General features: G+C 51.2%; 1 protein-coding gene across 2 annotated transcripts in view; it reads left to right on the forward strand.

Moving 5' to 3' along the window:
- LOC140410418 (interferon-induced, double-stranded RNA-activated protein kinase-like) overlaps nucleotides 1-14,127 on the forward strand; it is a 179,348-nt gene that overhangs the window by 151,031 nt on the left and 14,190 nt on the right. For both annotated transcript variants that reach the window (XM_072498487.1, XM_072498488.1), the window contains 3 exons: nucleotides 2,896-2,979; nucleotides 9,886-10,084; nucleotides 11,718-11,846. In XM_072498487.1, the coding sequence (XP_072354588.1) occupies nucleotides 2,896-2,979; nucleotides 9,886-10,084; nucleotides 11,718-11,846 (412 nt within the window). The remainder of the gene's footprint in view (nucleotides 1-2,895; nucleotides 2,980-9,885; nucleotides 10,085-11,717; nucleotides 11,847-14,127) is intronic.

A 14,127-nucleotide genomic window follows, 5' to 3' on the forward strand; every position in this document is an offset into this window, starting at 1 on the left:
CCTTCTCCCGTTTCAGAATCAATGAGATCGAAGCCTCCAAAATTGTTGGGGGGAGGACTCCCCTCTCCCTTGCCTCATTAAATGTCCTCACCAGCAGTGGGCCCAATATCCCCGAGAACGTCTTGTAGAATTCCACCGGGTAGCCGTCCGGCCCCAGGGCCTTGCACGACTGCACGACCTCCAGTCGCTCCATTATTTCCTCAATTTCAATTGGGGCTCCCACCCTTCCACCAGTTCTTCCTCCACCCTCAGGAACCTCAGCTGGTCCAGGAACTGCCTCATCCCCTCCATACCAGCCAGGGGTTCCGACTCATATAACTTGCTATAAAAGTCCTTAAATACCTCATTCACCCCCACTGGGTCTACCTCTGTCCTTTACTCTCCCTAGCTCCCTGGCCGCCTCCCTTTTCCTCAGCTGGTGTACTAGCATTCTACTGGCCTTTTCCCCCTACTCCTACACAACTCCCCTTGCCTTCCTCAGCTGTTCCACCGCATTCCCTGTAGATAACAGCCCAAACTCCACCTGTAACCTCCGCCGCTCCTTCAGTAACCCCGCGTCCGGGGCTTCCGAATATCTCCTGTCCACCTGGAGTATCTCCCCTACCAACCTATCCCTCTCTGCTCGTTCCACCTTTTCTCTGTGGGCCCTTATCGAGATGAATTCCCCCCTAACCACTGCCTTCAGAGCTTCCCACACCGTTGCTGCCGAGACTTCCCCCGCATCTTTTATTTCCAAATAGTTCTGGATGGATTTGCTCACCCGCCCACACAACCCCTCATCTGCTTATAGTCCCACATCCAGTCTCCATGACGGTCGCTGCCCTCTCTTCATACTGACCCGTAGATCCACCCAATATGGGGCATGATCCGACACCGTGATTGCCGAGAACTCAGTATCCACCACCCCCGGTATTAGAGTCCTGCTCAGGATAAAAAAGTAGATCCGAGAATATACTTTGTGGACATGGGAGAAAGAAAACAACTCCTTCAATCTTGGCCATCCGACCTCCATGGGTCTACCCCCCCCCCATCTGCTCCATAAAACCCTTTAATTCCTTCTCTACGGCTGGCACCCTCACTGTCCTAGATTTTGACCTGTCCAATCCTGGATCAATGACTGTATTGAAATCTCCCCCCATGATCAGATTATGTGACTCTAGATCCGGGATCTTACCTAACACCCGCCTCATAAATTCCACATCATCCCAGTTTGATGCATATACATTCATGAGTACCACCCGCATCCCCTCAAGCTTCCCACTCACCATAATGTACTTGCTCCCCGCGTCTGCCATCATTCTACCTGCCTCAAATGCCACCCGTTTGTTAATCAGGATTGCCACCCCCCGGTCTGAAATTCCATCCCTGAATGGAATACCTGGCTGACCCACCCCTTCTTCAATCTGGTCTGGTCTATAACCTTTAGGTGTGTCTCTTGTAACATGGTCTCGTCCACCTTCAATCCCCTCAGATGCGCGAACACGCAAGCCTAGTTGGCACCAGGCATCCTATTTCCCCATTGTTCTCCCTCCTCCCCCCCCCCCTGCTTGGACATACATATTCAAAGCATCACAGACCACAGTAAACAAACAGCAGAAAAAATCCCTCCACCCAACTTCCAATGGAACAGAGTTAATTTTGCATTTCTGAGCAGCTGCTCAAACATCTTATCACAACGAAAACCAAAGTAAAAAGGAAGGGGCGATCAAAAATAACCCCTTGTTACAGAGAGCACTGCATATTCGAAACAACACAAGTGATTTTGACCAAATCGCCACCGCATGCCCTCCCCCAAGGTTCAGTGATCTTAATCCCCCGCACGCCTTCTGTCCTTGATAAAATTCATCACCTCGTCCGGTGATTCAAAATAAAATTCCTGGCCCTCAAACGTGACCCGAAGACACGCTGGATACAACATCACGAACCTTACCCCCTTCTTGAAGAGGGCCGATTTTGCCCTACTAAATCTGGCTCGCCTTCTGGCCAGTTCCGCGCCCAGGTCCTGATAGATGTACAACACACAGTTCTCCCACTTGCAGCTCCGTACCTGCCTGGCCCACCGCAAAATCTGTTCCTTGTCCAGAAACCAGTGCATTCGCCCCATCATTGCCCTCGGCGGTCCATTCGCTTGCGGCTTCCTTGCAAGAGCTCTATGCACTCTGCCCACTTCCAAGGATCGCGTAAATGCCCCATCTCCCATCAACTTTTCCAGCATACTTGCTATGCTCTCGTGTCCGATCCCTCACTGCCCTCAGGGAGGCCGATGATCCTCAGGTTCTGTCTCCTGGGCCTGTTCTCCAAGTCCTCCAGCTTCTCCTGCAACCTTTTCTGGTGGTCCTTCATCAGCCCCACCTCGAGCTCCAAAGCGGTTAGATAGTGCTCGGACACCTTTTCCTCCACCTTCTGAATCGCCCGTCTGTGGGTTTCTAGACCCTGTTCCAACCGATCAATCGATGCCTTAATCGGGTCCAGCGTATCTTTCTTTAGTTTGGCGAAGCTTTCCTCAAAGAACTTCACCAGCTGTACCATCGACCACTTTGCCACCACCCCAGGATCCTGCACCTCCGCCATGCTTTCCTGCACTGTCGGCTCTGCACGCGTCTTCCTTGCTTGACTATGTCTCCTTACACGGCCACTTCTAGTTCAATGTTCCATACACTGGTGGTGGATTTCTCCTCACTGTCTCACTCTTTACCGATTTATCAAGTAAAATTACGAAAAAAACGGAAGAAAAGTTCCAAAAGTTTCATCACAAGCGGGAGCTACCAAATATGCGACCTCCTACTCCATGGTCCCCACCGGAAGTCTCCTTTGACACAGACTTAATGACCCAAATGACCTGTGCAGCAACATTTCTATTATTCTTACATGTTAATTTTATTTTCATCAATTTAGAAAAACAACACGCGAGGCTCAGTCCTTGGCAAAGATGGAACATAAAAACATTGTGCGATATCATCACGCCTGGATTGGGAAAAGGTGACTCAAAAGAATATTTCAAACCTGCTGTTTCTGTTTTATTGTCTTCAGGGGAAGATGCCATCAGTTTCAAAGCCTTAATGAGTGCATTAACATCTCAAATATCAGTCAGAAGGAGAAGCGTTCAAGTCACACACCAGGGGCGAGATTCTCCGACCCCCCGCCGGGTCGGAGAATCGCCGGGGGCTGGCGTGAATCCCGCCCCGCCGGTTGCCGAAGTCTCCGGCACGGGAGATTCGGCGGGGGCGGGAATCGTGCCGCGCCGGTTGGCGGGCCCCCCCCCCCGGCTCGATTCTCCGGCCCGGATGGGCCGAAGATCCGCCGCTAAAATGCCTGTCCCGCCGGCGTAGATTAAACCACCTACCTTACCGGCGGGACAAGGCGGCGCGGGCGGGCTCCGGGTTCCTAGGGGGGGCGCGGGGCGATCTGGCCCCGGGGGGGGTGTCCCCATGGTGGCCTGGCCCGCGATCGGGGCCCACCGATCCGCGGGCGGGTCTGTGCCGTGGGGGCACTCTTTCCCTTCCGCCTCCGCCACGGTCTCCACCATGGCGGAGGCAGAAGAGACTCCCTCCACTGCGCATGCGCGGGAATGCTGTCAGCGGCCGCTGACGCTCCCTCGCATGCGCCGCCCGGAGATGTAATTTCCGCGCCAGCTGGCGGGGCACCAAAGGCCTTTTCCGCCACCTGGCGGTGCGGAAATTCGTCCGGCGTTGACCTAGCCCCTTAGGTTGGGGCTCGGCCCCCAAAGATGCGGAGCATTCCGCACCTTTGGGGCGGCGCGATGCCCGTCTGATTTGCGCCGTTTTGGGCGCCAGTCGGTAGACATCGCGCCGTTTCCGGAGAATTTCACCCCAGAGACTTAAGAGCAAACTTTCAGCTGATTATCCAACACAGTATTGTTGGAGTGCTGCACTGTCAGAGGAACAGTACTGAGGGAGTGCTGCACTGTCAGAGGGTCAGTACTGAGGGAGAGCTGCACTGTCAGAGGGTCAGTACTGAGGGAGTGCTGCACTGTCAGAGGGTCAGTACTGAGGGAGTGCTGCATGTCAGAGGGGCAGTACTGAGGGAGTGCTGCACTGTCAGAGGGTCAGTACTGAGGGAGAGCTGCACTGTCAGAGGGGCAGTACTGAGGGAGTGCTGCACTGTCAGGGTCAGTACTGAGGTAGTGCTGCACTGTCAGAGGGTCTGTACAGAGGGAGTGCTGCACTGTCAGAGGGTCAGTACTGAGGGAGTGCTGCACTGTCAGGGTCAGTACTGAGGTAGTGCTGCACTGTCAGAGGGTCTGTACAGAGGGAGTGCTGCACTGTCAGAGGGTCAGTACTGAGGGAGTGCTGCACTGTCAGAGGGTCAGTACTGAGGGTGTGCTGCACTGTCAGAGGGTCTGTACAGAGGGAGTGCTGCACTGTCAGAGGGTCAGTACTGAGGGAGTGCTGCACTGTCAGAGGGTCAGTAGTGAGGGAGTGCTGCACTGTCAGAGGGTCAATACTGAGGGAGTGCTGCACTGTCAGAGGGTCAGAACTGAGGGTGTGCTGCACTGTCAGACGGTCAGTACTGAGGGAGAGCTGCACTGTCAGAGGGTCAGTACTGAGGGAGAGCTGCACTGTCAGAGGGTCAGTACTGAGGGAGTGCTGCACTGTCAGACGGTCAGTACTGAGGGAGAGCTGCACTGTCAGAGGGTCAGTACTGAGGGAGAGCTGCACTGTCAGAGGGTCAGTACTGAGGGAGTGCTGCACTGTCAGAGGGTCAGTACTGAGGGAGTGCTGCACTGTCAGAGGGTCAGTACTGAGGGAGAGCTGCACTGTCAGAGGGTCAGTACTGAGGGAGAGCTGCACTGTCAGAGGGTCAGTACTGAGGGAGAGCTGCACTGTCACTGAGTTAGCCCCTCATCTCCACTCTGAATTTTTTTGGGATTACTTTTACATTTGTGCCCTCTGACATGAGGGAATATGTTTTCTCTATGTACTCGACCAAACCCTCTTGTAAGGTAAAAGTTAAAGTCAGCATAGTCCCAGGTGACCATAGGCTGCTTTGACCTTTGAGGGAGAGAGCTGACTGGTGGTGGTTTAAACTGAGGATCACCACACCTCAGGCAAGGGGCAGGGTTGAGAAGGCGGGGCCTTCATGAATAACCTCTACTGAAAAGTGCAATGAGGTCACCTCTTAAACCTCTGTGCTCCAAGGAGAACAATCCAAACCTTTCCAACCACCCTTCATCACTAAAGTAAACTCTTGACGTATAGTCAGCATTTACTCATAGAATTTTACAGCACAAAAGACCTACTCACTCTGTCTGTCTGAAGCAGCGTCCCAGTACCTATCCCTTGTTGTTCCTCTGCATTCTTTTAATTATGTCCCTTTTATACACTTATGCACCCCGTTCAAAGTCTTCTCACAGATTCTGTAGCCCACTCACTTCCTATTTCTGGTAGGGCATTCATGCCCCAACCACCTTCTGCATAAGGAAATGTTACTTCTCCCTTCATTTTTTTGATGAGGGTCTTGATTATATTCCCTCTAGTGATGCCCAACAGTGGAAGCAGTTTATCCTGATTTACCCTCTCAAAATGCCCAATAATGTTGAATCCCTCTATTTGATCTCATTCTTAACCTTTTTCAAATGAAAAGTACCCCAGTTTCTCTAGTCTTTCTTCATAACCAAAACAAATCGCTGATGCCAGTTCCTGTCCCCTCCTCGCCAAGACTGGGGGGGAGATTTGTTAGTGCTCTTTGGGGGGGTTTAAACTAATGCAGCAGGGGCATGGGAACCTGGATTGTAGTTTTAGGGAAAGGGAGAATGAGAGTATAGAGGTCAGGAGCACAGATTTGACATCGCAGGAGGGGGCCAGTGTTCAGGTAGGTGGTTTGAAGTGTGTCTACTTCAATGCCAGGAGTATACGAAACAAGGTAGGGGAACTGGCAGCGTGGGTTGGTACCTGGGACTTCGATGTTGTGGCCATTTCGGAGACATGGATAGAGCAGGGACAGGAATGGATGTTGCAGGTTCCGGGGTTTAGGTGTTTTAGTAAGCTCAGAGAAGGAGGCAAAAGAGGGGGAGGTGTGGCGCTACTAGTCAAGAGCAGTATTACGGTGGCGGAGAGGATGCTAGATGGGGACTCTTCTTCCGAGGTAGTATGGGCTGAAGTTAGAAACAGGAAAGGAGAGGTCACCCTGTTGGGAGTTTTTTATAGGCCTCCTAATAGTTCTAGGGATGTAGAGGAAAGGATGGCGAAGATGATTCTGGAAATGAGCGAAAGTAACAGGGTAGTTATTATGGGAGACTTTAACTTTCCAAATATTGACTGGAAAAGATATAGTTCGAGTACAATAGATGGGTCGTTTTTTGTACAGTGTGTGCAGGAGGGTTTCCTGAAACAATATGTTGACAGGCCAACAAGAGGCGAGGCCACGTTGGATTTGGTTTTGGGTAATGAACCAGGCCAGGTGTTGGATTTGGAGGTAGGAGAGCACTTTGGGGACAGTGACCACAATTCGGTGACGTTTACTGTTAATGATGGAAAGGGATAAGTATACACCGCAGGGCAAGAGTTATAGCTGGGGGAAGGGCAATTATGATGCCATTAGACGTGACTTGGGGGGGATAAGGTGGAGAAGTAGGCTGCAAGTGTTGGGCACACTGGATAAGTGGGGCTTGTTCAAGGATCAGCTACTGCGTGTTCTTGATAAGTATGTACCGGTCAGACAGGGAGGAAGGCGTCGAGCGAGGGAACCGTGGTTTACCAAGGAAGTGGAATCTCTTGTTAAGAGGAAGAAGGAGGCCTATGTGAAGATGAAGTGTGAAGTTTCGGTTGGGGCGATGGATAGTTACAAGGTAGCGAGGAAGGATCTAAAGAGAGAGCTAAGACGAGCAAGGAGGGGACATGAGAAGTATTTGGCAGAAAGGATCAAGGAAAACCCAAAAGCTTTCTATAGGTATGTCAGGAATAAGCGAATGACTAGGGAAAGAGTAGGACCAGTCAAGGACAGGGATGGGAAATTGTGTGTGGAGTCTGAAGAGATAGGCGAGATACTAAATGAATATTTTTCGTCAGTATTCACTCAGGAAAAAGATAATGTTGTGGATGAGAATGCTGAGCCCCAGGCTAATAGAATAGATGGCATTGAGGTACGTAGGGAAGAGGTGTTGGCAATTCTGGACAGGCTGAAAATAGATAAGTCCCCGGGACCTGATGGGATTTATCCTAGGATTCTATGGGAGGCCAGGGAAGAGATTGCTGGACCTTTGGCTTTGATTTTTATGTCATCATTGGCTACAGGAATAGTGCCAGAGGACTGGAGGACAGCAAATGTGGTCCCTTTGTTCAAAAAGGGGAGCAGAGACAACCCCGGCAACTATAGGCCGGTGAGCCTCACGTCTGTAGTGGGTAAAGTCTTGGAGGGGATTATAAGAGACAAAATTTATAATCATCTAGATAGGAATAATATGATCAGGGATAGTCAGCATGGCTTTGTGAAGGGTAGGTCATGCCTCACAAACCTTATTGAGTTCTTTGAGAAGGTGACTGAACAGGTAGACGAGGGTAGAGCAGTTGATGTGGTGTATATGGATTTCAGCAAAGCGTTTGATAAGGTTCCCCACGGTAGGCTATTGCAAAAAATACGGAGGCTGGGGATTGAGGGTGATTTAGAGATGTGGATCAGAAATTGGCTAGCTGAAAGAAGACAGAGGGTGGTGGTTGATGGGAAATGTTCAGAATGGAGTACAGTCACAAGTGGAGTACCACAAGGATCTGTTCTGGGGCCGTTGCTGTTTGTCATTTTTATCAATGACCTAGAGGAAGGCGCAGAAGGGTGGGTGAGTAAATTTGCAGACGATACTAAAGTCGGTGGTGTTGTCGATAGTGTGGAAGGATGTAGCAGATTACAGAGGGATATAGATAAGCTGCAGAGCTGGGCCGAGAGGTGGCAAATGGAGTTTAATGTAGAGAAGTGTGAGGTGATTCACTTTGGAAGGAATGACAGGAATGCGGAATATTTGGCTAATGGTAAAGTTCTTGAAAGTGTGGATGAGCAGAGGGATCTAGGTGTCCATGTACATAGATCCCTGAAAGTTGCCACCCAGGTTGATAGGGTTGTGAAGAAGGCCTATGGAGTGTTGGCCTTTATTGGTAGAGGGATTGAGTTCCGGAGTCGGGAGGTCATGTTGCAGCTGTACAGAACTCTGGTACGGCCGCATTTGGAGTATTGCGTACAGTTCTGGTCACCGCATTATAGGAAGGACGTGGAGGCTTTGGAGCGGGTGCAGAGGAGATTTACCAGGATGTTGCCTGGTATGGAGGGAAAATCTTACGAGGAAAGGCTGATGGACTTGAGGTTGTTTTCGTTGGAGAGAAGAAGGTTAAGAGGAGACTTAATAGAGGCATACAAAATGATCAGGGGGTTGGATAGGGTGGACAGTGAGAGCCTTCTCCCGCGGATGGATATGGCTGGCACGAGGGGACATAACTTTAAACTGAGGGGTAATAGATATAGGACAGAGGTCAGAGGTAGGTTCTTCACGCAAAGAGTAGTGAGGCCATGGAATGCCCTACCTGCTACAGTAGTGAACTCGCCAACATTGAGGGCATTTAAAAGTTTATTGGATAAACATATGGATGATAATGGCATAGTGTAGGTTGGATGGCTTTTGTTTCGGTGCAACATCGTGGGCCGAAGGGCCTGTACTGCGCTGTATTGTTCTATGTTCTATGTAAGACCTTGACATCCCTCCTAAAGTAAGACACCCAAAACTGGACTTAATGGGCCAGATCTTGCTGGAAAATAACAGTGTGTTAACGATGCATGAGCAAATTGGAAAGCGGGTTTGGGGTTTATACAATCTCAATTAAGAATCTTAAAGGCTGATTTAACATCGCTCCTAGCTTCCTTGGTATTTATTCGCAGTTGAGCTTGCCAGTGCAGGAAATGAGTAAGCGTGGCCTTGGCGGGGTACTCCTCAACAAGGCCAAAAATAATGGCTGAGTCCTGGTAAATAGCGATGCCGTTCTCAGAGCTGCAGGCGCCGAGAAACACCTCACTAATGGCACTCAAAATGGGACTCTGTTTTTGTCCCTTTAAGACCATAGGATATAGGAGCAGAATTAGGCCACTCGGCCCATCAGGTCTGCTCCACCATTCAATCATGGGGTTTCTCATCCCCATTCTTCTGCCTTCTCCCCATAACCCCTTATTAATCAAGAAATCGACTTATTAATCAAGAACACCAATGCCCTGTACAACTTTTGTAATCAATATCCCTCACAAACAATAATGTTCTATTAGCTTTCCTAATTACTTGCTGTATCTGCATACTAGCCTTTTGTGATCTCAGCTCCCTCTGCATCTCAGAGCTCTGTAATCTTTCACCATTTAGATAATGAGCTTCTCTTTTATTCTTCCTGTCAAAATTTGCCCACATTATACTATGCCAAATTTTTGCCCGCTCATTTAACTCATTTTGTAGCCTCCTTATGCCCTTGTCACAATTTACTTTCTTACCTATTTTTGTGTCTTCAGCAAATTTAGTAATATACCTTCAATCCCTTCATTCAAATCATTTACCTAAATTGTAAAAAGTTGAGGCCCCATAACTGATCCCTGTGGCTCACCACTCGTCACATCCTGTCAACCAGAAAAAGACCCATTTATGCCAACTCTCTCTTTCCTCTTACTTAGCCAATCTTCAATCCATGCCAATATGATACTCCCTGCACCATGGGCTTTTATTGTGTGCAGTAACCTTTCATGTGGCACCGTATCAAATTTCCCAAAAGGTAACTCACTGGCTTTGGGACATGATGTGGTATCTTACAAATTTAAGTTCTTTCTTAAAACAACCTATTTGGAAAGTGAACATTTTAAAAATTATTCATATCTTTAAAATCTATTTTAATAATGTTTCCTTTTAAGTTTTAAAGTAAGCAGTGACCGAATCGAGCAGTCCCTGTTTATTCAAATGGAATTGTATGAGAAGAATTTGAAAGAATGGGTGACGGATCTTGCCAATAGTAAACCTGACCAGAAGGAAGTTGCTTTGTCCATATTCAGTCAATTATTGGATGGAGTTGTCTACATTCATCAGAACAGAATGATTCATCGGGATCTGAAGGTCAGACCAATGAGATTGTCGCACTCATACACTCAGTTAAACACAAGTTACTTTCTGTTTAATAAATTGTGGTCACATCTCTCTGTACATGTACATGCCTTTTTTTAATGTCCATCCCCCACAGTCTTGGCTCTATCACTGACGGGCATGTTTCAGCTGCTGAGACCCTGGGCGGGATTCTCCACTCCCGCGCCGAAGTGGCCGCGCCGTCGTGAACACCGCGAGGTTCACGACGGCGCGAAACGGCCCCGATCCCGACCGATTCAGGCCCTGACAATGGGCTAGGATCGGGGCCGCCTCATCTACACGCGCCAGGCCTTGTCGCCCGCGTAAATGCGGCGCCGAATAGATGATGCGGCCGGCGCCGCATAACGGGCATCATGCGCGGGTTGGCCGGTGCCAACCCGCGCATGCGTGGTTGCCGTCCTCTCTAAGTCCGCCCCGCAAGAAGATGTCTGACGGATCTTGCGGGGCCGCGGAAGGAAGGAGGTCCTCCTTCAGAGAGGACGACGATCGGTAGCGTGAATCCCGACCCCGCCGTGTCCCAAATTCTCCGCCACCGGAGATTCGGCAGAGGCGGGAATCGCGCCGTGCCGGTCGGCAGGGGCGGGAATCGCCACGTACTCCAGCTCCTTGCCTGCTGCAAAAAACATTTCAAATTGAATCCAATTCATGGTCTCCACAAGAGAGACATACCAGGTCCAGACATTACACCTGAGCTCACACTCAACGTTCGGCAGAAGGCCGAGAAGCGATCATAGTTGATAAAAATATGATAATAATGATGATAATTTTAAATCTGAGATAGATTTTTGCTAAGCAATGATATTAGGGGATATGGGCCAAAGGCCACAGATCAGACATGATCCCATTGAATGGTGGGACAGGCTTGAGGGGCTGAAAGGCCTACTCCTGTTCCTATGTTCCTACTTGAAATAGTTTAAAAGTTTGAGAGGTTCAAGAGAAAGGTGACCTCCTCTACTGATCGCCCAGAACAAGTGAGCATGATCTTTTTCTTTTGTTAAAATTTAGAGTACCCAGAGCAGCACGGTGGCACAGTGGTTAGCACTGCTGCCTCACGGCGCAGAGGAACCGGGTTCGATCCCGGCTCTGGGTCACTGTCCGTGTGGAGTTTGCACATTCTCCCCGTGTTTGCGTGGGTTTCGCCTCCACAACCCAAAGATGTGCAGGTGGATTGGCCACGCTAAATTGCCCCTTAATTAGAAAAAATGAATTGGGTACTCTAAATTTACTTTTTAAAAAAAATTTAGAATACCCAGTTTTTTTTCCTAATTAAGGGGCAATTTAGTGTGGCCAATCCACCTAACCTGCACATCTTTGGGTTGTGGGGGTGGAACCCACGCAGACACAGGGAGAATGTGCAAACTCCACACGGACAGTAACCCAGGACGGGGATTTGAACCAGGGTCCTCAGCACCGTAGACAGCAGTGCTAACCACTGTGCCATGTGCCGCCCCTAAGTGAGCATGATCTTAATACTACAGCCAGGTAGTCAAGGGTGATGGGTGAAATCACAGCTGGTTTGAACTTTTCTATTTTTTAAGTGATGTTTTCAAATGCAGTAAAATTGATTACACAATTCTTAAAAAACTTTATTTTGGTGGAACAAAAGCCAGCGAATATCTTCCTTAAAGAATGCGGCATCGTAAAGATAGGTGACTTTGGCCTTGTTACAACACTGGATGATCAGGATTCGCTCACCAGAAACACCGGAACACATGTATACATGAGTCCAGAGCAGGTAAGGACAACCGACTGAGCCCCTCGCCACCAAGGAACTTTTATCGAAGTAAATCATATAATGACAGCAGCATAGAAGCTGACCATTCGGCCCGTTATGTCTGTGCTAGATCAGTGACAGAATAGTTCCCATCTCCTCCTCTTTTCTCATGATTCTGCAGTTTCTCTTTTTCAATTTCAAATTTTCAATTTATCCTCGATCCAATTTGAAAAGTTACTGTTGAACAAACTTGCCAGCTGTATATTGCACATTAAAGGGCAGCACGGTAGCACAGTGGTTAACACTGTTGCTTCACAGCGCCAGGGTCCCGGGTTTGATTCCGGCTTGGGTCACTGTCTGTGCGGAGTCTGCACGTTCTCCCTGTGTCTGCGTGGGTTTCCTCCGGGTGCTCCGGTTTCCTCCTACAAGCCCCGAAAGACGTGCTGTTAGGTAATTTGGACATTCTGAATTCTCCCTCTGTGTACCTGAACTGAATGTGGCGAATGGAGGGCGCGATTTTCCGCTCCCTCGACTTAGTGCCCACGCCGTTGTGAACGCCGTTGAGGTTCACGATGGCGTGAAACGGCCGCGAGAAACTCGGGGGGGGGGGGGGGGGCGTGTCGCTAAAGCAGCGTTGTCAGCACGCGCCGGGCATTGGCACCGCATAAAAGTGGCGCCGCGTCACCGCCGCCTAACTGGCGTCACCCGTGCATGCGTGGTTGCCATCCTCTCCGAGGCCGCCCCGCAAGAAGATGTCGGATGGATCTTGCGGGGCGGCGGAGGAAAGGAGGTCCTCCTTCAGAGAGGCCGGCCCGCCGATCGGTGGGCACCGATCGCGGGCCAGACCACTTTTGAGTGCAACCCCGGTGAAAGAACCCCCCTCGCCCCCCCCACAGGCCGCTCCCACAGCGTTTCCGCGCTGTTCCCGCCGGCAGCGACCAGGTGTGGATGGCGCCGGCGGGAAGCCGTCGTTTTGGGCAGGCCGCTCGGCCCATCCGGGCCGGAGAATAGCCGGTGTAGCGGAGAATCGCCATTTTGGGTGTCCCGGGTGATTCTCCGGCCTGCGCCGCGCAGAACTCAACGGGGCCGTTCCCGCCGCTTGGGTGCATCGCGGGAGGGAGTCGGACCGGCGTCGCAGCGAAAAATGGCGCCCCAGGCGATTCTCCTAACCTGCGCGGGAGCAGAGAATCGCGCCCAGGGTTTTTTCACAGTAACTTCATTGCAGTGTTAATGTAAGCCTACTTGTGACAATAAAGATTACTATTATTATAAATGGCTCCTAGGTGGGGGTTATGGGGATAGGGGGCGTCATTCTCCGACCCCCCCCGCCGGGTCGGAGAATGGCCGTTGGCCGCCGTGAATCCCGCCCCCGCCGAAGTCTCCGCTCCCGGAGATTGGGCGGGGGCGGGAATCCAGCCGCGCCGGTTGGCGGGACCCCCGCTGGATTCTCCGGCCCGGATGGGCCGAAGTCCCGCCCAGGAATTGCCTGTCCCGCCGACGTAAATCAAACCTGGTATTTACCGGCGGGACCAGGCAGCGTGGGCGGGCTCCGGGGTCCTGGGGGGGGGCGCGGGGCGATCTGACCCCGGGGGGTGCCCCCACGGTGGCCTGGCCCGCGATCGGGGCCCACCGATCCGCGGGCGGGCCTGTGCCGTGGGGGCACTCTTTCCCTTCCGCCTCCGCTACGGCCTCCACCATGGCGGAGGCGGAAGAGACTCTCCCCACTGCGCATGCGCGGGAAACTTTCGGCGGCCGCTGACGCTCCCGCGCATGCGCGGGGAAACTGACAGCGGCCGCTGACGCTCCCGCGCATGCGCCGCATTTCCGCGCCAGCTGGCGGGGCAACAAACGCCATTTCCGCCAGCTGGCGGGGCGGAAATCCCTCCGGCGTCGGCCTAGCCCCTCAATGTTGGGGCTAGGCCGCCAAAGATGCGGAGACTTCCGCACCTTTTTGCCGGCGCGATGCCCGTCTGATTTGCGCCGGCTTTGGCGCCAGTCGGCGGGCATCCCGCCGTTGGGGGAGAATTTCGCCCAGGGTGATGGATTGGGCCTCAGTACGATGCTCTTTAAAGGGTCGGTGCAGACTCGATGGGCTGAATGGCCTCCTTCTGCATTGTAGGGATTCTATGAGATAAATCACTAAAAGTCGAGAAACAGATTAATAAGGAAATTGGAATATAAATTAAATTAAAATACTGAAATTAAAAGTGTAATGGTGACCATGAAACGATTGTCGATTGTGTAAAAACAACGTGGGGCGACATTCTCCGACCCCTCGCCGGGTCGGAGAATGGCCGTTGGC

The sequence above is a fragment of the Scyliorhinus torazame genome, chromosome 4 (assembly GCF_047496885.1).
Source record: "Scyliorhinus torazame isolate Kashiwa2021f chromosome 4, sScyTor2.1, whole genome shotgun sequence".
Lineage (NCBI taxonomy): Eukaryota > Metazoa > Chordata > Chondrichthyes > Carcharhiniformes > Scyliorhinidae > Scyliorhinus > Scyliorhinus torazame.